The sequence below is a fragment of the Macaca mulatta genome, chromosome 7 (genome assembly GCF_049350105.2).
Source record: "Macaca mulatta isolate MMU2019108-1 chromosome 7, T2T-MMU8v2.0, whole genome shotgun sequence".
Lineage (NCBI taxonomy): Eukaryota > Metazoa > Chordata > Mammalia > Primates > Cercopithecidae > Macaca > Macaca mulatta.
In genome coordinates, this window is record NC_133412.1 from 141,614,042 (window position 1) to 141,640,688 (window position 26,647).

The 26,647-nt window shown below is 41.7% G+C and overlaps 1 protein-coding gene across 20 annotated transcripts in view; it reads left to right on the plus strand.

The window, feature by feature from the left end:
* Positions 1–26,647, plus strand: part of RAD51B (RAD51 paralog B) — an 851,179-nt gene that overhangs the window by 616,427 nt on the left and 208,105 nt on the right. For 16 of the 20 annotated variants that reach the window (XR_013396379.1, XR_013396380.1, XR_001446310.3 and 13 more), the window contains one exon: positions 15,025–15,103. Coding sequence is in view for 15 of the 20 variants with exons in the window: in XM_077941277.1 (XP_077797403.1) it covers positions 15,025–15,103 (79 nt within the window). In the remaining 5 variants the exon portion in view is untranslated. Of the gene's footprint in view, positions 1–15,024; positions 15,104–17,383; positions 18,530–24,556; positions 25,001–26,647 lie in introns of those variants that run through there. The other 4 variants (XM_077941283.1, XM_077941281.1, XM_077941279.1 and 1 more) reach the window with 4 other exon arrangements.

Genomic DNA, 26,647 nt, shown 5'->3' on the forward strand with positions numbered 1-26,647 from the left:
TGACCAAATCTAAGGTGTGTTATATTTTGTAATAATGATGATTGTACTTGACCCCAAGCCACCTTTTTTAGCCCCTTATAACCATGATTTGATAACAGCTAAAAAATTATATTGAGCAGCCTTAAGAGGAGAGCTATTTGATACATATGTACATGGGGGTGTGTGTGTCCACATGTATGTGCATGTGTGTAACCCTCAAACTGATAGTAAGATAATGCTACTAAATCACAACCTAATTGGAGATAGAAAAACTAAAGTTCACAAAGAGTGCCTCCACTTTAATGTGGAGGTTTGATCACATATGTATATTCTTTCTCGTGATTCATTTGAAATTATTTCCATGTGATAAACTAATTAAGTTAATCCAAAAAGACTAAGAAAGTGTGAATCTTTTTGAGATATCAACAGGCTTCAGCAAATAATAGAACAAGATTGTATCACAGGAAGTGATACAAGATTGGCAAGAAAGAACAGAGACACTTTTGTGCCTTCAAAGTAGTGTAGCAGTAGAACACTTGAGAGATTTCTTCAGGACTTAGAAGAACCAGATATCGTAGAAGACAGAAAAGACAAAAACAGCAGATTGCTTTAAAATTGTATATGAACTATAAGAAGTAGCTGAACCCCCTTTTTCACCCCGGAAAGCTAAGTGACAAGTCTCCAACCCAGGATAAAAGCCAAATTTTATCTTTGGAGACAGACTTGGGACTCCAGACAAAGCATGGGACAAAAATGGGCATTTTGTTAAAACAGGGGATTATGCCTGCCAGATGGTAAGTCCACAGCCCCTTTCTCTGCCCTGCTTCTAGAATGTAGCAACCAAACAAGAGAGTGAAAGACTCATTTTTGTAAATATCAATCCACCTCTGAGAAGGTATCTCCATTTATTGGCTCTACAGTGGATCCCACCATTTACAAATGTTGTATGTATACACGGTGCTTTTAATTTTATTTTTAGTATAAAAATATTTTATTTTTAAATATGATTGAAAACCAAGGATCACCAGACTTTGGAAAATGACTCTCATATCAAGGAGAAAAGAAAATAGAGATAATGTGAGATTCAGAAAAAACTTAAAGTATAATTCATTTCCTCAGAGAGTTAAAGATGACATAAGAACAAGAATAGGAAGCACTGAATTAGAATTGGTCAGAAGACAAGGAAGAGTACCTGGAAATTAATAATATAATAGGTGGCAGATTCAGTTAAAGAGCTGAAAGATAACACAAAAGTGGCATCATTTGCTGTTTTCAATTATGTGTAAGCATTAAGTTGATTTAAAAAATCAGTTGTCTAGTGCTGTGAAAACTTTTAAAACAGAGAAAGGAGGAGTCAAAATTGAATAGGGGGAGATAACCAAGACAGATACTGAATCAGGATGTTTACCTTTTGGCTTAGGAGACTCAATTTTCAGCACAGTGGAATAAGGCACTCCCAAACTCTACACCTCCATAAAAGTAACAAGAACATTGACAAAAACTGTTAAAATAAACTTCTTCAGAATTCTGGAAATTAAATAAAGGCTCACAACAGTCTGAGGAGTGTTTATTTGAGAAAGAAAAACAAGTGACTCTCAGGAAGAACAGCAAGACTTGTGGAATTTTAACTTGCCCTAATTCTATTCTCCTTTCATCAGTGCTACAGTAACCTTGAACACCAACAACCTTTATTTGTGGCATCTTTGAAAACCAGCATGGTAGCAGCCATTGGAGAGGATAGAACAGGTTTGGAGTACCTCAAAAACCCCATCCCAGAGAATTGCTGTTATTTGACCTGTCCAACAGCATGCTAAAAAGCTCCATTCTCAGGGCTTGTCTTTATTTGACCTAGACTCAGAACTTGCTCTGTGTGAACAGCACTACCCACAGAGCGTTTGTCAAAAACAGTCAGTGGTAATTGCTTACCATCATGGCTGCCCAAGGCTCCATTACCAGGTAGGGTCAACAAGAGGCTGACCAAAAAATGTAAAAGGAAAATCTGGGGGAATGAGATGGCTACACGGGGTTTTATAAAGCTTCTACATACACCAAGGAATCTAGAGGGCCATGTAGATACCCAGGGCTTTGTAAGAGCTGAGAAAACCTGAAGCTCTCACTTCCAGCTGACCTTGAGGCTATGTGCAAGAAGGAAGTGAAGAATGAAACAGAGTTATATGGCTTGATGGAGTATTTAATGCATGCCCCAACACACACACACACACACACACACACACACACACACAGAGGCTGATTTACTGATTCACAGCATTTAAGGAAATCTGTCATGTCATTAGTGGACTACTAAGTGGTTTCATATATAAGGGACCTTCAATAAAATTAACTGACTGACTTCTCATCAGAAACCACAGAAGCCAGAAGGTAACTGAATAACATATTCAAACTGTTGAAAGAAAAAGATTATCAATCCAGAATTCTATGTCCAGCAATACTATCCTTCAAAAATGAAGGAGAAATTAAGACATTCCCAGAAAAAACAAAATCTAAGAGAAACACCTGCCATACAGAAAATACTAAAAAGAATTTGTCAGGCTGAAATGAAAGGACACTAGAGATTAACTCTAATCCATATGAAAAAATAAAGTGTGTGGCCGGGCGTGGTGGCTCACGCCTGTAATCCCAGCACTTTGGGAGGCCAAGATGGGTGGATCATGAGGTCAGGATATTGAGACCATCCTAGCTAACATGATGAAACCCTGTCTCTACTAAACATAAAAAAAAAAAAAATTAGCTGGGCATGGTGGCAGGTGCCTGTAGTCCCAGCTACTCGGTAGACTGAAGCAGGAGAATGGCATGAACCTTGGAGGCAGAGGTTGCAGTGAGCCAAGATCACGCCACTGCACTCCAGCCTGGATGACAGAGCAAAACTCTGTCTCAAGAAATGAAAGAGAGAGAGAGAGAGAGAGAAAGTGTGTTGGTAAAGATAAATATATAGGTAAATGCGAAAGACAATAGAATGTATTTTTGTTTGTAATTCTTTTCCTCTGCCATCTGATTTGAAAGATAACTGCAAAAAGCAAGAATTTTAAAGCAGTGTAGATGGGCTTATAATGTATAAAGATGTAATTTGTATGACAATAGTACAAGGGAGGGGAAGAGAATAGAGCTATATTGATGCACATTTTTTGCAAACAATTGAAATTAAGGTGGTATCAATCTGAACTAGCTTTAAGTTAAAATATTAATGACAATCCTCAAGGCAGCCTCTAAGAAAATAACTCAAAAATGCATAGTGGAAGAAACAACAAGAGAGTTAAAATTGTATACTAGAAAAATACCTAACACAAAGAATGCAGCAATGGCAGAATACAGTAATGGCAAAACAGAGGAACAAAAAGGAACATAGCTAGAGGAAAGGTTTGTTTAACTTACCAATGGGTTTTATTAGCCTAGGACTCCAGTTGAAGTGAGATAATAGGGTCCCTGTAGAAGGACATTTCAGTCAGTGGACTTCCTCCCTAATTTCTCCACAGGACCCTTGCATAGAGATGAAATAGTGAAATGACAGGCATATATCCTACTTTATCAATAATTACATTACATGTGAGTTGATTAAATGCTCCAACCAAAAGGCAGAGATTGGCAGAATAAAGTTTTTTAAAATGATCCAAGTATATGCTGTCTACAGGAGACACACTTTGAGTCAGACACAAATAGATTGAAAGTAAAAAGATGGAAAAATATATGTCATGCAAACAGTAAAGAAAGCTGAAATGGCTATGCTACGATCAGACAGAATGGACTGTAAGACAAAAATCATTACTGAAAACAAAAAAAGAGAGATTTTATAATTATAAAAGGATTGCTCCATCAGGAAGACATAACTAGAAATGTATGTGTACCTAACACCTGAGCCCCAAAATACATGAAGCAAAAACTAATAGAATTGAAGGGAGAAATAGAAATTCAATGATAATAGCTGGAGGGTTCAATACCCCACTTTCAATAATGGATAGAACAACTAGACAGAAGTTCAACAAAGAAATAGAAGACTCAACACTCTATGCCAAGTAGACCTCAAAGGCATCTATACAACACTCTAAACAACAGCAGATACATGTTCCTCTCAAGTATAAATTAGACTACAAATTGAGCCTCAGTAAATTTAAAAGATTGAAATCATACAAACTTCTCCAATCACAATGGAATGAATTTTTTTTTATTTTATTATTATTTTTTTGAGACAGAGTCTCACTCTGTAACCCAGACTGGAGTGCAGTAGCACGATCTTGGTTCACTGCAACCTCTGCCTTCCAGAGTCAAGCGATTCTTGTGCTTCAGCCGCCTGAGTAACTGGGATTACAAGCATGCACCACCACACCCAACTAATTTTTGTATGTTTAGTAGAGACAGGGTTTTGCCATGTTGGCCAGGCTGGTCTTGAACTCCTACCCTCAAGTGATCTGCCCACCTCGGCCTCCCAACGTGCTGGGATTATAGGTGTGAGCCAACATGCCCAGCCCTGGGGTGAAATCAATAATCAGTAACAAAAGGAAAATCTGGAAATTCTCAATTGTGTGTGAATTTAAAAACACAGACACACACAGACACACCCCTAAATAAGCAATAGGTCAAAGAATAAATCACAAGGGAAATTAGAAATGAATGCAAATGAAAACAAAAATGCAACATATCAAAGCTTATGTGGTATAAAGCAGTGGTTATAGGGAAATATATACTTTAAATGCTTATGTTAAAAAATAATTTTATTATATGTATATTATACCTAAATAAAGCTGATATTAATGTAGAAAGAATTGGTGGCCCATATTTTTGACTGTATAAATTTGCATACTACCATATATTTGTAGTCGATAAATTTTTTCTGATTGTGGTATAATTCAAGAAGAATTACTAACACTTTCAAACCACATGTAAAGTTCACTGAAAAAAAAAACCAACATGGTTTTTAAATTGTATTAATAAATATTAAGCTTATAGTTAATTATATGCGTGCTAAAGCAGTTAGAGAAAAGTGTACTGATGTTTGCAATTTAGTTTGAAATGTAATAACAACCAGAACAAAAAATAAGATGGGTTGACAGATAAATAGATATGTGATAAAAAACAAGTGTAATAAAATTATTTTGGTTCTTGTTTCTGTTTTTTGAGACAGGGCCTTGGTCTGTAACCCAGGCTGGAGAGCTAATCATAGCTCATTACAACCTCAAATTCCTGGGTTCAAGTAATAAAATGTTAATGGTAGAACCAGTTGATATGTTTATGGGTATTCATTATAAAATTCTTTCACTTTTGTTGTATGTTTGAAAAGTTTCATAATAAAATGTTGGGGAAAAAACAGTAAACTCAAAATGTCATTCTGACCCTGAACTATTTACTATTCCATAATTTACTAAGTTAATATCCTACGGATCACAAAAAATTAATGTTTTCTTTAAGGAGCCCTGGCTGTTTTCTAGGCAATACTTTCTTATACTTTGGGAACCTGATGTGTTATATTATTGGTAAACATTTTGAAAACGATCACCAGAGAGGTGTTATACAAGAGCATAATGATATTCTATGAGGAAATAGGATCTTATAACCTCAGGGTCAAGCTTCCTAAGAGACTCTTCCCAGAGTCTAGAATTATATTATTTATAGATTATATTATTGTATTGTATGTTATTATTTATATTCTATTTTTTAGGGATTCAGATCAGCTTACTTTATGTCCCCTAATTTCTGTAGAAAAAGTTGGGAAGTAGGCTACATGTAGACAAATTAATAAATTCATGCCTGCTCAAATACAGTTCATTTTTCCATCCTGCCATTTTCCAGCACTATATTACTTCTACAGATCTTGCTCTTCTATTTTGAGAAGGCAGTTTAGATGCCGCTAAACTCATTCTCTGCTCTCCCTGCATAATCCTGCAAAGCTGCTGGTGTTGAGGCTTCAGTGTTCCATGCAGAGTGATTTTCCAAGTGATGAAGCAGATTCTAATCAGTCTAAGATCCAAATACAGACTGGGAGTTGGACCTCTGCCACCTTTCCCTCCAGCTCTCGCAACACAATGGGGAATTCCTGTGAGGATCACTGGGTACACTTCAAGCTCCCCTGATCCTATGGCCTCATTCCAGCCACAGATCTTCCTGTCTGGAGCATTTCCGGCCCTTCTGTCCTTTGGCTTGGAGAGTTCAGCTCAACCTGGGAAGGGACAGAAGACTTTGGGGTTATCAAAAGCCTGTTGAATTATCTGATGCAAGACTAACGGGTTTGTTTGCCTCCCTGGCTCTCTTCCTGAGCTTCAAAGCAGCTGAGAAAACAACTTTTTTCTAAGTCTTGGACAAGGAAGAAAACCCTGGCATGAAGGATTTCTGTCGCAGACACTTGGCATAGCTAGAGGAAAGGTTTGTTTAACTTACCAATGGGTTTTATTAGCCTAGGACTCCAGTTGAAGTGAGATAATAGGGTCCCTGTAGAAGGACATTTCAGTCAGTGGACTTCCTCCCTAATTTCTCCACAGGACCCTTGCATAGAGATGAAAGCATCAGACACATTCAACAAGGAAATCCCCACTGAATTTATCAACGACCACATAATCTTGCTGATCATGAGGGAGACTGAGACAGGATTAAAAAACTAGCAGGACAGGAAATCGTGGATGGATGCAAAGTCATATTTGGGAGCTATCTACTTTAATTGCTTCTTGCTGTACTTCTCTTTGCTGAACGTATTACAGTCTCTGGGCCCCACATCTTCTAGCAGATAGTAGGGATAGAAAGAAAGCCAGTCCCACCACCTGCCCTTACAGGAAGAAACTCTTCTGCTTATACTTTTCCTCTGCCAGCTCATTCCACTCTTCCTTTCACCCCCCAACTAATGTGAGATTTGGGGTTGGGATGGGAAGGGGAAGGAAATAGAAAAGAGGAAGAATTCATGACTGGTGTACAGGAAGCCTTCCTGGCACAGGAATTAGAGAAGAGAAAGTAGAAGAATCAGTGCCAGCTTACCCTCAGCCTCATGGCTGCCTATTCACGTCTGCTTTCCTGGGCCACAAAGGCAAAACTCACTTTTTCCTAAGGTTGGGGCTGTATTACAGGAACTCATGTAAACTGCCAGGACCAGAACTCTATAAAAGCAGCCTCCAGGCCAGGCGCGGTGGCTCACGCCCGTAATCCCAGCATTTTGGGAGGCTGAAGCGGGTGGATCACCTGAGGTCAGGAGTTCGAGACCAGCCTGGCCAACATGGTGAAATCCGATCTCAACTAAAAATACAAAAAATTAGCTGGGTGTGGTGGCAGGCACCTGTAATCCCAACTACTCGGGAGGCTGAGGCAGGAGAATCACCTGAACCTGGGAGCGGAGGTTGCAGTGAGCCAAGATCGCGCCACTGCACTCCAACCTGGGCAACAAGAGCAAGACTCCATCTCAAAAAATAAAAAAATAAAGCAGCCTCCAGGACAGCCTGTGCCCAAGGTTCCTGATGTCTCTCTGCTGCCTGCCCCACACTGGCCTTCCTAGCCACCTATGGAGAAGGGCTGGACTGGGCTGTCTCAGATGAGGGCCACACTTGTACTTTAAAAAGCAGGACCCAGACACTATCCCTAGAAGGTGTCGCCATCCTGGAGAAGGCCTCGGGTTACTATGCCCAGCACTTTCTGTTCTGTGGCTCCTTTTCCACTTTCTGAGCCTCTTGGAAGTGGGATCAGGCCAGGAAAAACATGTGATGCTATAGCAAGCTGAAACCAAAGACTTGACTTTGGGCCTGGCCAAGCCGAGAATCTTGGCAGTGATTGACTGGGAAGCTTGCTGTTTTCTATGGCATTTTCTGAGTCCCCTAACTTTGGGAAGAGGGAACCAGATAAGTCCTAAAAATGGGTATGAATCAGTTGAGCTTCTGTGGGTCATCAGTTTGTGCATTTATTCACTCATTCATTCTTGTATTTCATAATGAAGCTTCTTTTACGTGTATAGCACCACACTAGAGGTTTGTGGGACCAGAAGCAGCAGCAACAAGAAGAATGGTCAAATAGATTATGTTAAATTGAGGTAACATTAACCATGAAACAGTAAAGAAAACTAATAATTAAAGAGTACAGATGAAGTGTGAAGGGATTAGAGAGAGAACACTTTAGGCTGGAGAAATCGGCTGACGCTTCTGGAAGACATGACATTTGTATTTGGACTTTCAGGGATGAAGGGCAGAAGGAAGATTGCCAGTGTGGAAGCTTGCGAACAGCTGAGGCAGCCCGCACGGATACCCTGTCCAGCCCCCTTCTTTGTCTTGAATCATGCAATATCCATGCAGGGAAAAAAAAAAAAAAAAAGCCCTTATTTGCTGTTATGTATCCTGCCTCATTTGATGTATTATCCCAGAAAAGTGGATTGAGTTGTATGTGGCAGATTGGGAGCTGCCATTGTGGTGGTCAAAAGTACAGACCAGGCAGTACAGAACCAGGTAGCCTGGGTTGGAACCCAGCTTCAGGACTTATAAGCTACCCACCTTCGAGGATTATTGTGAAGATTAATGTCTGTTGGTTGTTGTTGTTCTCATCAGCATTATTACTGTAGGAACCCTGGAAGCCTCCCCTACCCACTCCAGTCCTATTGCACTTTCTATCATTACAGACCGTTTCTCCTTTTTGAGAGTCTTATATTACAATGCAGACACACCTAAGAAGGCTAATGCGGGAAGATTTACCAGTGCTCACTTTAGGGGTAGAGATAATTAGTTGACAGCTTAGTTACTGAGAGCAAAATAGAAACCTGTGGGGAGGGACATAAAAGAAAGAGGAGAGAGTTTTCGGGGAGAAGCCCATGGGCCCCAGTGGCCAATTTTCCTTCCACGCTTTATCTACAGTACACAGGCCTCTGTGTTTCCACTTGTCATTGGATTGAAACCTCCACACACCAGCATAGGGATGAAGTGAAGAACAGTGAGGAAGATGCCTGCCCGTCATTCTCGGAGCCCTCAGCTGAAAAGCACCACATTGGGCTCTGGAGAAGGGAACAGAGTGAGATTACAGAACATGCCCAGATCTGCTGAGTTCCACTGAGAATTCAGAGCTTGCCTCTAAAAAATAAACTGAGGGAGAAACAGGTAGCAGTATTTTAATAAGTGCAGATTTACAGAGTGTAAATTGAATCCGCCTGGCCCAGAGTGTGGTACTCAATAAATGTTTGTTGCTGGATGGATTGAATGCCCTAGAGTGAGGAGCACATAGTAGAATGTCACAGTGGAAAAAGCCCAACGGCTTCCCTGTATTGTCTGTCTTCTGCCACCAGAATGTCAGTTCCATAAGATCAGGGACCTCTCTGTCTTGTTCCCTGCTCTATCCCCTGCACCTAGAACAGTGCCGAGCACAAAGAAAAGAGCCCAGTAAATATTTGTGGATTGAAAAAGTGCATGGATGGGTGGGTGGATGGTACACATAACCAAAATTGTTTCCAGATGGTAGTGGGATTGGGGATCCAGCACCTAGTACATATTTGATATACCTTAAATGTTCCTCCAAAGAATTGGTGGATAGTTGGATCAATTAATCGAAACAGAGTCTCACTATGTTGCCCAGGCTGGTCTCAAACTCCTGACCTCAAGCAGTCCTCCTGCCTCAACCTCCCAAAGTGCTGAGATTACAGGCCCGACCCCTCCAGAGAATTTTAAAATATGGGGGATCCCTTACCTTGCAAGGATAGGTAAAGAGAGGAGAAAGTGTATTTGTTCCAGTGCAGTTAAAGCTGAGCTGGTCTGATATGAAGGAAATACTCAAGAAGAAACAATTTGGCTATTTGTGGGAGATGGGATTAACCGCCCACATACCACATACCTACCACATGGAGCCCCAGGCTTTCTGAGCCACATATGTCTACACTCATTCTTGCTCAGTTATATATTTCTGTGAACCCTCAGACTTCCAAAGCCAGCCTTCACACATTGCACACAGGTTTGAGTGTGATCAGAATTTTTCAGTAGGGCCCTGTTGTTTTACTAAGTAGCTAGGCCTCCCTGCAGGGTATCATGTATTGAAGAAGATAGAATGATACTTGAAAACTGCCTAAGTCAGACAATGATTAGAACTCCCCAGATTTATAGAATGGCTGAACATCTGAACCAGCACAACCTAAATTATCTGCTGGGGGTTGTCTGCTTTAGAAGAGGATAGTTTATAGTTTGAATGGCAGAAGGGTCATGGGGCATTAATTTGGATCAAAAATAGGGAGGAATCTGTATGTATCCACAAAGATACATGGCAAGCATCACTTTTTTTCCTGAAATATATTGGGCTAGAAAGCTAATTTACACTTCCCCTCACTAGTATATAATACAACAGAATCTTCAGGTTAGAAAACTCAAAAGCAATATCCATCTCATAGTATATACTAGTATATAATACTAGCATATAATATTACAGAATCTTCAGGTTAGAAAACTCATAGTAAAAGCAATATGCATCTTCACTCCAGTCCTCTTACCATGATGTTTGCATTGACATGTTTGTGGTCATGGATTGCTTTGGACCTCCAGCCACCTTCTTGTTTGTCATTTTTTCTTTCGGAATTTGGGCCCCAATCCAAACACATTGCATCAGGCATGGTTTGCTGGGTGAGGAGGAGAGCAGGACTATCACCTCCCTTGTTCTACATACTATATCTCCATTGATGTAACCTGAGAACATGCTAGATTTTTGAGAATTACATCTCACAGCTGACTAATATTGAACTATAGTTAACCAACATTCCATTTTCTGGATGCTGAATTTCCTTTTGCCTGTTCCATAATGAATCATTGGTGCTCTGTTCTCAAGGACAAGGCCTTTCATTTAGTTCAATAAAATTGCATTCCAATCAATGTGTAGGATTTGTTCCAACATTCTAACCAAATTGAGATTTGTTTTGATATCATGATTATCTAATCTAATATATGAACTCTTTCTCTTAATATTTCTCTAAATCTTCTGTTACCTTCCCATCAGTTCAGCATCTCATCAGTGGGTTTAGTTACATGATTCACAAGTCCAAATATCACTTCTTCAGTGAGATCTCATCCAAAATTGGTGCCCCCACCTCCAATCCAATATACTTCCTATATTCTTTATCTGCTCTTTTCATCCATTGCATGGATACTCATCAAACATAACATTTTTATTTATTTATTTTGTACTTCTTATCTTTCTTTAGAATGTAAGCTCTATTAGAGGAGCAGTTTTTGTAAGTTCTATTCCCTGCTGGATTTCATATTTGTTGTATGGGTGTATTTGAATACATCAGCAATATCATTCAAATCAGTAAGACCAAGCTAGAATTCAGTACAATCTACTAGAGGTTGCTGCCCCTCACCAGGTTACTACTGACCTTTTGGTCACTCATAAGTCCACTTAATGGTATTAGCACCCAGCTCAACTTATCTTCACTTTATCCAGAAGGCTATCGAGAGTTTGTCACGTTTTTTGCTGAAATCAGATATTTTGTGTTGGTGGTAGCCCTCTGATCTATCAATCTGGAAGTTCTTTTCCAAAGAAAGGAAATGGAATTCATCTGACATAACTTATCACTTCCTTTTTCTAACTGCACACAGATCATACTTTTGATGACTCATTTTAAATCCTGCTCCAGAAGGACAGTGTGTTAATCAGTGACCTGTCCAAACTCTTTGATTTCCGGCAGGGAGGTCCCTCCAGGTGTGAGATCCTTTTGGCTGGGGTTCAGGGCTTGTTCATAGACTGGCTATTAGAAGGTGGAGTTAGCACCACAGAGTTGGAAGGCTTAGGCTTAGATGCCATTCTTGTGTCACATTGGAATATTACATTCTTTTTTTGTGGGTCTCAGCTTCTGCAGTGCATAATATAAAAATGGTATTATTTTTTAAAATATAGCATGATTCTTTATTTATTGCTATTTACACCCTTTTGGTTTCATGTCTAGTTGCTACATACAGACAACAAAGATCTGAGATTTTTTATATGTTTAGTTTATTTTTACTGCTGTTTGGATCTAAAGGATTTACATTTATCTTATCCATTTCCTTTTTTCCTACTCTTTCTGACACAGCTATAGTTTAGGCCCTTATCATCTCATCACTGAATTATTGGCATCGCCTCCTAACTGGCCCTACATCTCCCATCTCTTGCTTCTCCATCTTAGACTTTTCAATCAGGCTAATTGCCTAGAACCTGGCTACTCAAAATGTGGTCTGTGAACCACAGCATCAGCATCTCTTGGGAGCCTGTTAGAAATGTAGACTCTCTCAGGCTCCACTCAAAACGTACAGAATCAGAATGTGTAGGTCAACAGGACCCACAGGTGATGCAAACCCACATTAAAATCGAGAACCACCATCTTTTCTTCTACCATGCCATTCCCATTCTAAGGGGTATCCTTAAAATTCACATTGAACCGGGCTGGGCACGATGGCTCGCGCCTGTAATCCCAGCACTTTGGGAGGCCAAGGCAGGTGGATCACGAGGTCAGGAGATCGAGACCATCCTGGCTAACACGGTGAAACCCCGTCTCCACTAAAAACACAAAAAAATCAGCTGGGTGTGGTGGTGGGCGCCTGTAGTCCCAGCTACTCGGGAGGCTGAGGCAGGAGAATGGTATGAACCCGGGAGGCAGAGCTTGCAGTGAGCCGAGATTGTGCCACTGCACTCCAGCATAGGCAACAGAGCTAGACTCCGTCTCAAAAAAATAAAAAATAAAATAAATTCACATTGAACCATCTCCAAACTATCTCAGGCAGAAAGGGATCCCCCTTAATCTTCAAATGAGGTATTTTTGACATGAAAGTATAAATGCCCACCTTTACTTTCTTCTCATTGGTTCTGAGAATGATTAACTAGTTTATCTAGATAACTTTAGAACATTTGTAAAAATTACTGCGATTCAACTGGAGACTTTCTTCTGGTAGAAGCCAACTGATATATTGTTGTTTGGTGAGTGAGGGTTAAGGGAACCATGTGTGATGGGTTAGTTGGAAATGTTCCTATTATTTATTATGAATTTATTTTGTGTTTGACACAGTGACAGGTATTTTGCATACTTAATTTAATCCTCATAACAATCCCACTTGGGAAGGTGTTTTTATCAACATTTTACATGTGAGGAAACTGAGACTTAACAAATTTAGGTTGTCCAGAGTCACAGTTTTGGTTAGAGTTCAGGCTGCACTGTAGTAACAAAGATAAAAATACAGTGGTTGAGACAAGTTGCTCTGCCCTGAGACGACTGGTGACCCCAAGTGGGAGACACTGATGCTCTCTGAAGCCACCCAGCTTCCCTCTCTCATCCTGCCTTGTCATCCCCACAGTGTTGTCCACACCCATTTGCTTGGATCTGGTTCCTGCCTTGGGAAGGGTGAAAGGGAAAGTGAAGAGCACGCAGTTTTCTTATGAAAACATAATCCAGAGGTTCTACCTGTCATTTGTACTCACATTCTGCTAGTAAAGGCTTGGTCACATAGCCACACCTACTTGCAAAAGAAGCAGAGAAATGTGGAAACTTGGGGAGTTATTTAGTAAAGGGAAGAGGGGGAATGGCTACTAGAGGAAAATTGTAGGCTCTGCCATAAGCTCCTAGCCGATGAGTGGAAGAGCTAGATTCCAAGCCCATGACTAAAACCTGTGATCTTTCCGTCACATTTTTCCACCACTTCTCATACTTGACAGCAAATATTTGTTGAATTGAGATAGGCCAAGGTATTATATATAAGCCTTTTGATTATTTGAAATAGTTTCTTCTTTCTCTCTTGCCTCCCTGATTACCTATACAGTTCAGGGTTCAAACTGTCCCTGTTTCTGATAATTTTTTTTTAATTTGTAAAACAGGAAACTGATGTTAATCTTCCTTCAGTAGAAATACTGTAATAAAATAATCCACCAATTATTAGAGGTTCTGTAAACCATATGAGATGTGATAATGGCTTAACGATACTGATCTTTTAAATGACCAGATAGCCATCTCCTTTAAAATAAGTGTTGTCTTAGGAAAATGCCATTGCTGAAAACATGTTTTGATATTTTGGCTGGTATATCAGTTAACTCTTGCTGTACTAATGCTTCATGACTCCACCACCAAAATCTCAAAGGCATGCAGAGATATTTAATTTGTGTATCTGTAGGTCTCCTGGGGGTCAACTCTTTAGCCTAGCCTTCCTGGCCAGCTCTGTTTCAGATATCTATTGCCTTCCTTCTGAGATAACAGACTAGCATGGACATACTTTTCTCTGACGATGGCACAAATGTTAAGAGAACAACTAGAAATACTTGAGGCTTTTTGAGGCCTCGGCTGGGAACTGGCACAACCTGTGTCATGCCACCTGGCAAGTCGTATGCCCAAACCCACAATCAAGGGCCATGGGAAATGCTGTACACCTTAAGTAAGAGAAAATGTAGTCACGTAGTAAAGGATTTGGTGAAGGACCAGAGCCAACAAAGAAACCTTCAATTGCTTTGCCTTTCACAAGTTATTTTGAATATTTGCAGTGATAGTAAATCTTTTAAAGGTACCTTTGAATTTTTTTAGTAAAACGGCTAAGTTTATAAATAAAATTAAAGAATCAAGCTAGGTTTATTTTTAGGCAGAAAGGTAGCTATTTAAGCATGTGTTATAAAATAATGAGGCTTATTTCTAGAAGAATTGATTCAAGAATATGGCTTTTGATGGCAGAATAGTTGGAATAAATGTACAGCCTTTTAAGGTGACCACTTTGAAAGGATAACACTCATTTAAATATTGGGTTATAAAAATTCTTTTTTAATAAGGCTTGTTACTTATAATCCTATGTTACCACTTTGTCTCAAAGTGGGAAGGGGATGTTATAAAATAATGAGACTTATTTCCAGAAGAATTGATTCAGGAATATGGCAATTGATGGTAGAATAGTTGGGATAAGTGTATAACCTTTTAAGGTGACCACTTTGAAAGGGTAGCACTCATTTAAACATTGGGTTATAAAATTTTTTTTTTTTAAATAAGCCTTGTGACTTATAGTCCTATGTTACCACTTTGTCTCAAAGTGGGAAGGGGACTGAATAGAGGCCCATCCCTGATCCTTTGACTAATCCTAGAAAAATGTGCTTTATGTGCAGATTCTTATTGCCAAGTCCCCTCTGGCTCCCTTCACCTCATTTGTCTACACCATCAAGGAGGAAGGCCTGGTTCTTCAAGGTAAGATCCTTGGATTAAGCCATTTCTTTCAGCTGATTATGCTCAGTGCTGCCCATTGCTAGTGGTAATTACTGCTATGGTTCTGATAGAAGCTAGCTCTAGACAGAATCAAAAGCCAAGATGCATTGGCCAGTGATATTTACCCTAATGAGAGCAAGAGATCAGCAGTTGTGGCAAGAATTTGACAGAGAAGATTGAGGTAGGGCTGAAGGAGACCTACAGAATTTCCTAACAGAATGAGACAATCAAAACATGAGGATCAAACCAAGAAAGCTCGGAATTGCTACCACCCCATTCCTCTTTGCAGATCCTATGGCATGAAGTGGGCAATTATTCTGACACCAGCAGGGAGGTGAGGAGCCAATGCTGCACCAGAGCCCTCTTGCTTAACAAGCTGAAGAACCGTCTGGGTTGGCAGCCTCTGGGGCACAATATCATGACTCCATGAGCCCTACTTCCCTGACTCCTTCTGGTTATCCTGTTTCCTTTTCCTGTCCTGTCCTGACATGGTCTTCCTGCTGGGGACCAGACCTTTAGGACCTGCACCTTGTGACATGAGCCCGGGACTTAGAAGGAGCTGAGTTCTTGCTTAGGGTAGAGCACCCTGAGGCCATGTCCTGGAACTCACTGATCTACAATGGCGGTTCATTTCTAGATGCTAGATACGCCAGTGGTTAGGAAAGGCACCGGAATGCAGGTCTTTCCAGAAAATAATTAACATAAAGGGGTAAATTCAAGCACTGTTAGAAGAGTCAGCCCACAAGATCAGATGTCCAAAACTGCTTTGCGGATGAGGAAGGATCCACACAGAAGTGCTCAGGATACACATCTGTCCCCCGCTGTTGGGCAGGAGACCCCACCCACAGAGATGCTTAAGTGAATATCTGGCCTCACCCCAGAGGAGCATATTGTCACTGCTGTCCATGGGAGAAGGCCTGCCCTGAAGCATTTATAAGTTAAGTATTTTTCCCAGGTTTGTGAAACAGGGCAGTCCCTGTAATTTCCCCATGGAGATACATTGCATTACAAAGACCTAGCAAGGATTATGTGGGGCAGGCTGGGGAGTTCATGCTTCTAACTAAGGAACAGGCTGCAGCCTTCCCTTTCCTTCCCCTTCTAAAATGTCTGCTTCTTAATGGACTCACAAAGCAGCATGTTTGTTTGGTGCAGCTGAGCTCCACAGCGGGGACTCTCAGGTCCACGAAATTTGGGGTGAGAACTACAACCTTTGGCTCTTAGCCTTTGACTTATGCTATCCAAGTTCCTTGGTAAATATTTTTTTTTACAATTGCAAATAGTGTTTTCTGACAAAAGAGCAGAGATTTTAAGACCAGATTAAGCAAAGCAAACAGCAGGCCTCTTTGTTACATACTCTCTAAGGGTGTATAACTAATAAGCAATCAGAAAGCTGGACTTTTATTTACCCAGTACACAGGGTGGCATTCAGCTCTTCATTTTTAGAGGCTTTCTTAAAAGATTAGAAGTATAGTAAGTAGCAAATTTAGATGAAGATTTCAAGAAATTCTATGGAAGACTACAAGATAATTTCAGGAGGAAAAGAGTTTGTTCTGCTCAGATGACCTGTATGAAGAGCCTTGATGTGATACATGCACCCTGATCACTAGGCATTTTGTTAAATAGCATTTCTAAGCCGGGTCAAATTTGGATAACTTTTGGGATAATATTTGTGAGAACAAGAGTCACTGAGTTGCCTCTCTAATGCTCATTGCTAAGATCATGATTTTAAGAGGGAAGAGAAAGTTATTTAGACAAAGTAGAGCCTGGAAATACAATGAATTGGTAGAGGTTAAAAAAAAAAACTGCAAGGAATGACTTTTCCAAAAAGTTGGAAAACAGGGGAGAAAGTGGATCACTAAAGGAGGCTGACCTGGAGCTGTGTCTAGGAAAGATAAAAATTCAGGAAAATGTCTTATGATTCAAGAACAACAACCAATAAGTAAAATGCTTGGTTGGGAGACCTTAGAACCTCACCTGGGTGCTTTCTAAGTTGTTTTCTCTCTCCCACTCCCCCAAGCTACACATCCCTCTCTGAGGTTTCCCAGAAGCAGTGGAACACCTCTGCTTTTACCAGCAATGCCCCTGAAAACAAACCTCTTGACACGCCCCGCCTTCTTGCTGTGTGCTCCCAAAGACTTTGGGAAAACAAAAAATGTGGGTCCCCAGAAAATGCAGGTCCCTCCTTTATTAGAAAGAACCTTTGGATTTTGCTTTCAGCTTTGTTATGATCTTGAGAAAATATCTGGGCCTTGATTTTGTCAGCTGGAAAATGAAAACATTAACCTTGATTCAAGGCTTTGAAAACTGTCGCAACCCATTGGTGGGTCATGAAGTGAAACTGATGAATCACAACCGGCATTTGAAAACCGAGAGAGAGAGAAGACAGAAGAAAGAGAGAAGAAAAAATACCAGATTATATCACACATATTGTATCATTTCATAAAATATTTCTTGTGTGAGTGTGTGTTTGTGAATGTGCGCACACTATGGGTTTCTGTGGGGGCCGCAGCATAAAACGTTTTTCTTACATGGATTGTTGTAACCAGCCTGCAGCATCTCCAACAGCCTTGTCATATCAGCTTTGTCCGATCCTCCTAGGCAAGGATGTACTCATCATTCCCTTAGCTCAGCCCAGTTGTACCCTTGAGATCGCCACATACTGCATCATCAAAGCTAATTTTTCCCCCTTCTTACCAGATGACTGAACTAAAAGACACCTGCACGATTCCCCAGGTTTAAAGCAAAGAAACCCTTGGTCCCTGGGTGGAAAACTTGGAAAGTTACCATCAGTCAAGGCCAAGTAGCTTTCCTTCCATGAGGAGTTGCACCAGCAGGTGAGCCCCGAGTTGGTGTGGAGGTTGGCACCTGGAGCTCTGGGTGGGATATGCAGCCTATGTCCAGGGACTTAGAGACAGACAGGGCAACTCCTGTGCTGCCAACTAGAAGGGAGACCGCCAGCCACTGTGGCTGACATTCGGTCTTCAATAGAGCCGCCTGGATGGTGGAAACAAGCCCACCACACTGGCTACCTGTAGGGGTAGGGAATGATCCCTCGGTGCCTTTTATCCCTTAGCAAGCCCCAAGATGCCTACTGGCCTGCTATCCAGGAGATTTTGTAATACCTGAAGAACTCCTGAGTGCCAAGCAGAGGGAGGGAATAAAAGGTGAGGGCAGAATTCGATTTACCAGCTCCACAGGCCATTTCCCTCACCGGTTCTCAAGGATTAGGATGCTGAGAACAGTCAGCAACTGGGGGCCTTCTACCCTTTCCTCCCCTTTGTTCACTGGGAAGGACAATAAAGCGGCAGGCTGGAGAGACTGAGGGGCTGGTTAGAGATTTCTCAGGCTGCTTTTTGAAACACTTGAAGGAGCCGGTCCATGCTATTGTTGTAGTAAAATAGAAAGCGGAACTATTCTCTTTTTGCAAAAAGAAGAAGAAGAAAAAGAAAGAAAGAAAAAGTAAATGAAAGAACCCCCCTCCTCCCAGCATCTTCAGGAGGCCTCAACTCAGGCCATTAACATGGTAATACCATCCTGTTTGCATCTTCTTTGTCTGTCCAGCGTTTGTCTGGGATCCTGGCCTCTGGATGCTGGGCCCTGGATACTGGAAATACTTAGGCCCCAAAGGAAAGGGAGCTCACAGCCACCAGTTTCCTGAGGGTTTGGACTCTGAGAGGGGGCTAGATCCCAGGCAGAGAGTTGAGCCTCTCTGTGCAATGAAGTGGGAAAGGCAGAGGTAGGAGGGGATCTCATGAATCCATTTTTCCTTTGGTCCCCAGAGTTCACCATGCAAGTCTCAGTGCCTGCCAAGTGAAAAAGCTTAGCGGTTTGGCTAGCTTCTTAGAGTGATGCTCAGGTGTGCTGGGGCCTAGCGGAGAGGGAAGAGCAGGAGTTGGTTCTGGGAATCAGCTTTAATGGTGTGTGCCCACAGAAGCACCTGGCAGCAGCAAGGAAAGGGAGTTTACAGTGAACTCCAGGCTGACGCACGTCTCCTCTGGTCATGTCCTTTGTTCCCCTGGCAAGCCTCAAATGTTGTGCCACCCAGAACACAGCTGGGACTCAAGGCCAGGAATAAAGATTCTGTCATTGAAAGCAGCTGGGCTGTGTCGCTGGCACTGCAGGAGGCCTAGAGGAAAACCCAGGTCCCAGCTCTCTGGGAGCCCTCCTAGTTTTCAGGGGCTCATAGGCACAAACACCTGCAGACTTGGGGAAACAGAACCTAAGGAAGGGGAGGCCCAGGGGAATGAAGGGTTGATGTAGCACAGCCTCCCCTTTACTCCTTTCCACAGGGATCTGGGGAGGATTTGTAAAAGAAAAGCCAGGTTGTTTGGAACAGGACAGAAGATAGTGGCTTAGTTCCCCAGTAAGACAGAAGCGTGTTTTTTATACCATTTTTGCAAAATCAAAGTCAGGTATGACAGGTTGAATTTGGATCCTGACGCTGTTGTCTATCCGTGTAGGTTTAAATGAGCAGCATAAACCGTGGAGTGGGAGCTGGGGAGACCAGGGCACCGTGAGACAGGTCCAGAGAAAGTGCTGGAAATGAAATTAGTTTCCCATATCTCCAACCACTTGGCATAGGGTGGCAGAAGAAAACAGAAAACAAAACAGTGATCCTTTTTAGAGCTGAAAAGCTATGTGCCTCATCTTTCTTGATTTGCTTTTGCAATCAAGAACGGTTTGATCACCTTTTGAAACGTATCAGGAAAGGCATTAATCTCTTCTGTTTGTTCCCTTGTCACAAACTTGCGTTAAGTTTTCCCACCCTGTTTTTTCAGTCACTGAGCCAACTGGATGATTTATTGAAAAAAATTTCCCCCCAAATACCACCCCCTGAGTTCATCCGATTTCAGTGTGAATCAGTAACCTATCAAAATGTTTTATGCTGCTGGACTCAAAGTGACCCAGAAGATTCTCAATTTATTTCCATCCAGGTACAGAGGTGTCTGCATGGTAAATACCACCTCTGCACCTGGCACAGCCTGGCATTCTTGTGGGAGCCTGGGCAAAGAGCCCTGGAACTCAATGGAGCAAAGAGAGTGAACTCCTCTCCCAGAGGTCATGGAGAAGAAGGCAGAGCAGACCGGCCACATTGTCCCCAGTCTGCCCGGTGCCACTGCAGCCTCAGAAAGTTTGTCTAGGCCAAGGCGCTGACCTTTGCTGCTTCTGCCTGCCTGTTAGTGTGGGGCCTCCCCGGGAGATGAGAAAGGAGAGGAAGGACTCCTATCTGCTCAGTTCTCTTCTCCCCTGTCCACATTCACTTTACACCCCCTCCCTCCGTGACATCTTCTCATACAGGCTCTCTGCTTTGTTCACTTTTTTTTTTCTGGCAGTTAGCCTTGAAGAGAGATTTTACAATATTTGGAAATATTTTATAATATATGAAAAAGTATTTTAAATACAGAACAGCACAGAAAATCATAAAAGAAAACAGGTGAATCTAACACCCCAAATAAACAAATACTAAAATTTTGTCCCATTTGTTTCAGATTTTTTTTTTTTTAATTACAGGAATGAAACTTGACAAACTTTAGGACTCCTTTGTACCTATTCCTGGTCCATTCCCTCCTCATCCCACATTCCTCCACAAAAGTGAAAACTCTCCGGAGTTCGGTCTACATCTTTCCTCTCCATCCTTAAAAATGTTTCTACATATGTGTGAATCCACACATAGTATAACGACTGATTTTGAGTGCATTCTGAAATTTGCATAAATGGCTTATTGTACAGGATTTCACAACTTGCTTTTGTTGCTTAACATTGTTTTTGTAATATAGCCACGTGATACACAGGTCACATGATACACAGGCCACGTGATACACAGGTCCTGCTCTTTCACCTTAGATATCCACATCTATTCAGTGTGTGAATATACCACATGTTACCCACTCCCCTACTTATGGAAATTTTGATTATTCTTAACAGTTTTATTACGTGTTTCTTGATATTTAGGTATGAGGGTTTCACTAGGTATATATAAAAAACGAAATGGCTGGTCAGAGTGTCTGCACGTTTTCATTTTTACTGTATTTTCCCAAATTGCTCTCCAAAGACTTTTACCAGCGTACACTCGTTCTGGAGATAGTGGACCAATTTCTCTGCAGCCTCGTATAATCATAAGTTTGTTGTCATCTTTCCACAGGCAGTCTTCTCATGCCTTCTTTAGGGATGTGCTGCACTCTAGCCTGAGTGACAGAGCAAAACCCCGTCTCTCTCTCTTAAAAAAAGTCTTCATTTCCCTAAAGTTAACTATGGAATACTTCCCAGAAAGCGAGCTTTTAATCTCATCCATCACCCTGATTCTCACTTGAGGGAACTGAGTTCCAGAAAGGTAAAGTAATGTTCACTGCCTCAAAACTGGGTTTGTAGCCCTTTCTAAGCCCTCAGCCTGGGCTCCTAAGATTTTGGAAAATCGGAAGTGGGTTTGGGCTCTCTCATCTTCCATCATGGCAGCCCCTGTGGCAACTTACCTCTCAGGCTTGATGAGCCTCTGTTGAGATACTTTCAGGCCTGTCCTGAAATTTGAATCTGGAAATTCTAAGCTAAAATGGATTGGTCATACTGATATAATAATCCTTCAACAAAGTCCCTGAGTGCAGTTCAATTATAAGTTTGGCCAGGTGTAACTATAACCTAAACTAACAGTGGTATACATGATAGAGATGTACTACTTCCTCATGTCGTGCTGAGGAGGAGTGTAGTCCAGAGCTGGCATGGCAGCTCAGCTCTACATGTCTATCCAAGAGTCCAGACCATTGGCTTTTTGCTCTGTCACACCTAGGATGTTGCCATTACCATGGTCAAGAATGGTTCAGCATCATGCCCTCCATCCCAGTAGCAGGATGTGCATGAGATAGAGAATGATGGTGGGAGGGAAAGCATCCCCCTTCCCTTGGGACATTAACCAGAAGTTATACACATTATTTCTGTTTATATGATGTTGGCCAGTCTGTAAATATATGATCAGAAAGGCTAAAAATGTAGCCATTAATCTGGGTGGCCATATACCCAGCTAAATTTTGGGAGTTCTGTTATCATGAGAAAAGAAAAGAAAATGAATATTCGGTGACGCAGCCCTTTCTGAGGAGCCCAGTTGCAGAGATTAGGTGCAATAGTACAGACTTAAGGGCTGGGCTTGTTGCATAATAGAGTTATACTCTTAAAATGCAGCCTAAATATTGTATGTATTAAAAAGTGCCATCCGGACCTGCTTTGGTTCCAGACTCTAAAGTAGAAGAGAAAGGGTATCACTTCACCAAGGGTCAGCACCCAAAAATCTTGTTCTGCCCACCTAAAACAGAACCTCCAGGAAGGAATTTTGGTATGTGTTTTGCTTTTATGCAGTATGCAAGAAAGAAACTTCAGTGAGAGCTACTATTGCTTATAGCACAAGGCAGGGCATGAACTTGGATCCAAACTCATAGACCAAACACTTTTTTTTTCCAAAATGTTTTTTCCTGTCTCTACTTTTTTAAAAAATATGAAACAAAATGTTAGTTGGAATAACATTATAGAGAAAAACTTTATTCCAAGGCCTGGACTGTAGTTAGACTGGATTTACATTCCTCTTTTAGAACCTGGAAGCCACTTGGCTATCTTTGCAGAGTTAACAATTTGCATTTACAAAAATGGCCAGGTAAGAGTACCAAAATATGTTAAATCAATTCAGGTTGTTGATTTTCTTTGAAAGTCTCTTCCAAAGAACTTCATGTTCTTTCTGGAATATGATTTAAGCTGCATTTCAGTGAGTTCAGTTCAGCAAATATTTGTTGAGCATCTATTGTTCACAAAGCATGGTGCTCAGGGTCAAGGGATATAAGGCTGAAAAAAAAAGGTCCCTTCCTTTTAGTAGCCCAGAATCTAGTTAGGAGAGATGTAGTTAAATAAGTTTAATCAAAAGCAAACTGTGATACCTATTACCAAGGTTCAAACAGTGGAATATAGAAGGATAAAGGAGGTAGACTCATTCCAACTGGGATGACTGAGGAAGGTTCCTGAGAGTACGTGGGACTGGGACTGGACTTCAGCTTGTGAATGCTGACAAAAACCACATTACATTGTCTCTTGACAGAAGCCAATTTCTTTTGCTATTTGAGGATAGATTCAGGGACACTGGGGAATGCTGATTAGTTCCATCACTAATGCTGATTAGTGGTGAATGTTGAATCATGCTGACTAATGTGTTCTAAATGGATTGACTCAACAATAAAGGGAACGTTGAGAGTCAAGAGTTCAGATCCTGAATTTCACCGATGAAGTGTAAATCACTTCGCCACTTAGTACTTAATTTTTTTGTCAATTAAAATGTGCTCGTGGGTGAGAATCCAATAAGTCATCTTGACCCATGAGGGCTTCAGAAACTTCAAGGATAACAAACAGCTTAACAGTGACTACCAGGACAGGCTTATGCAACCTTGGGTTATTCATAGTGCACACAGAGTCAGAACACCCATCACATGCCCCTCGCCAGCCATGCGAAACTTCTGTTTCCTCACACATGCCATGAGAACTGACAAACAGTGCACTGAACTCACAAAACCCAACAAATAGAGGAGCTTTTGAAAAATCTTCCTATCTACCTACTGGGGTGTCTGTGTCTTTCTACAACAAATGTCGCCACAGAACTAAGGGCTTGCATTGCAGACACAGCTCTTTCTCTCTTTTGACATCTCCCCAGCTAGACTGCTTGAGAACCTGGCCTTCCATGTCCAGATGTTTACTGAATTCTGAAGGCCCCCCAAAGAGCCCAAGTTCTTTTGTTGCTCTCCAAATCATTTCCCACAGAGACTGACCAATGTCCTGAAGGAGCCCTTCAATAGGGAGGATAAATGAAGGCAGATGAAGACATGACCCCCTGAGGCTTACCCACATCCACTCGAACAAAGGGTCTGAGGCACAACCTTGTAAGGAGGGTTTTGGTCAGCAGCGTCCCTATGCGAGGCCAAGTCTCCCCTACAGGGCTGCTTTCAATGGCTACCATCATAGTGGAAGTATTGGGCATTTGTTAAGGGCTGTGGTGTGCTAGGTATAGCACAAAACATCTAAATCATGCTCCCCTGCCTTTGTGAGGGCTTCCTGGCTACAGACGGCAGCTGGCTTTCTCAGGGGAAACTTGGGGGTCATAGAGAAAGCTGAAGAGGGGTGCTTGCTTCTGTGGATTACCTCTTCCCGCCCAGCGCAGTGACACTCCCCTTTTGTCTATAGCTATCCTTAGTCAAGCCAGGGCTGCAGGACCCTAACCCACCCTTCTGCTGTGTTTCTGGGTCTCTGGTTTGCGAGGCCAGTGGCTCTGTGGGTGATAGGTATGGAAGAGGACCGCTGTTGGAGGAAAGTTCCAATTAGGTTGCTGGTGAGAAGTTAGTGCATTTCGTAACATTTTTTTTTTTTTTTCAAACTTACTTTCTCTCTCTCTCTTTTTTTTTTTTTTTCCTTTAGGCCAACAGAGGCCATAGGGATACTGTGACCTTTGTCTAGAGTTGATGGGGGTGTGATTTGTGAAATAAAACAGGACCGTACTGCTTGGAAGAAGGAAACGGAAGCTGACATAATGGGGATTAATTAGTTGATTGCTGTTGAGATGGTAACAGATTTGCTCCTAAACCATTGAGCTAGCGATTTCAGACCTAGCAGGGAAGGTGAAGATGAAGAAGCCTTTGTTCAGGTCTCTAGATGTGTAGGGCTGAGGGCTTTGCCGCCATGGGATGTCAACAGCCATAATAATAATTTGCACTTATATAGCACCTTTCAACCAGGCACCTCAAAGCGGTTTAACCACATTAATTAATTAAAGCCCACAATCCCCCTGGGGAGAGGAGGAGGATGACTAACAAGATTTGTAATTACAGGAGCGAACATTTCCGAATAAAGTATTGTCTACCAAATAAAAAGAGTAGGTGTAAAGGAATTGGGGTCTCCAAATGGTAACCAATTCAGAAATGAAATCATGGAATGATGTGGGAGGTTGGGGGCGGGCATGGGCACGGGGGTCGACTCTGTGTCAGAGGGAGGTCGATGGGCTCAGAATTCACTGACAGGTTCAGATCCAGCCGAGAAGTGGAGCATGTATGGTATTAGTGGCATTTGAAGGTCATTAGTGGCATAACTATTGTAGTGTAAATTCAAGTTTCATTGGTATATTGTGTATAGCCCTGCAGAACAAAGAGTGAGACTCATGCAGTATTTAATAAAGGATGAAATGATTTCTTTAGATTTAAAGCCCAAAGCTGGGCCAGTCAATTAGCAAATAAATCAATTGGTGACCCGTAGGATAATTTAGTCGTTTCCAGTAGAACACCCAGCCTACACGTTCCTACTGCCATGAGGCTCTGATTGAAGTATCAGGCTGGGTTCAGGGCAAGTCTGGGGTCTTTAGCCCCTTCAAAGCCAGGCATTAAATCTTTCCAGCCTTTGGCCTTGCTTACCCAGGTTGTTATTGACCTCAAGCTATCCTCTGTAGAATCATGTTGTACCTGCTCCTCCATCAGATATTTTTAGTGCATTGAGGGCTAGAATCAAGTCTCCTCCTATTTCATGTCTCCTATGAGTGCCCAGCAGAGTGCTGTGCACCAAGTAGGTACAGATTGATGAAGAATGATGAAGAATGACTGAGTCCTTTAAGCACTCAGGATTTGTTGAGCGCATACCAAGTATTCAGGTGAAGCTTGAAAACAAAGCTCAATGTGTGCCTGCCCTCCAAAAATGTACTCCAAGGAATGGGAAAAGATTTACAAACTATTAACTATAATATAAAGCAGAATCACATCCAAGCCCGGGGCAGCAAGGGCAATGGGAAGAGCATCTTATTCAGCTGGAGTGAATCAGGGAAGGTATTGGTGTGCCAAGCATTGGAAGGCAAGAAGAATTTGGGTAGACCTGGAAAAGGCAGAACAGGCAGATGTCCCAGGCTGTGACTATGTGTGTGACCCTCTGAGTGAGGTACATTTTGAGAACTTAGGATGTTCAATAGAATGTTGGTGAAAACCAAGGTGAGTTTTCGCATTTAATCAGGAAACGTACATTTCCTATGGATTCTTATGACATGAATTGGTTAATTTCGAACATCAAGGGATTATTTGAGAAGTTGGAGGTGGGGTTCAGGGTACACTACTCCAAACTCCGGCACGTTGGCCTTGAAAAAATAGCAGAAGCAGGAAGGCCATTTTCACCTTCCCCTCGCCCCTCCTCTCCTGAAGCAGGTTGTAAAATGTTCATTCCTAAAGTGTTCACTCTCTACCCAGAAGAAAGGAATATTCTTATCTCTGAAGACACGGGGACAGAGAATAATCTGAACAAACAGGCCTTGCTCAATTTCCCCCAGTTTATTCCCATTAGATCATACTCTTTAGTCCTCCAATCATACTTCTGCATGACTATCTACTCTTCATCAAACTTAAGTATGAAAATACACAGATTTCCCTGGTTTGGGGGCGGGTTTTTTTGTTTTGTTTTGTTTTTTGTTTTTGTTTGTTTGTTTTCCAGAGTCTCACTCTGTCTCCCAGTCTGGAGTACAGCAGTGCAATCACAGCT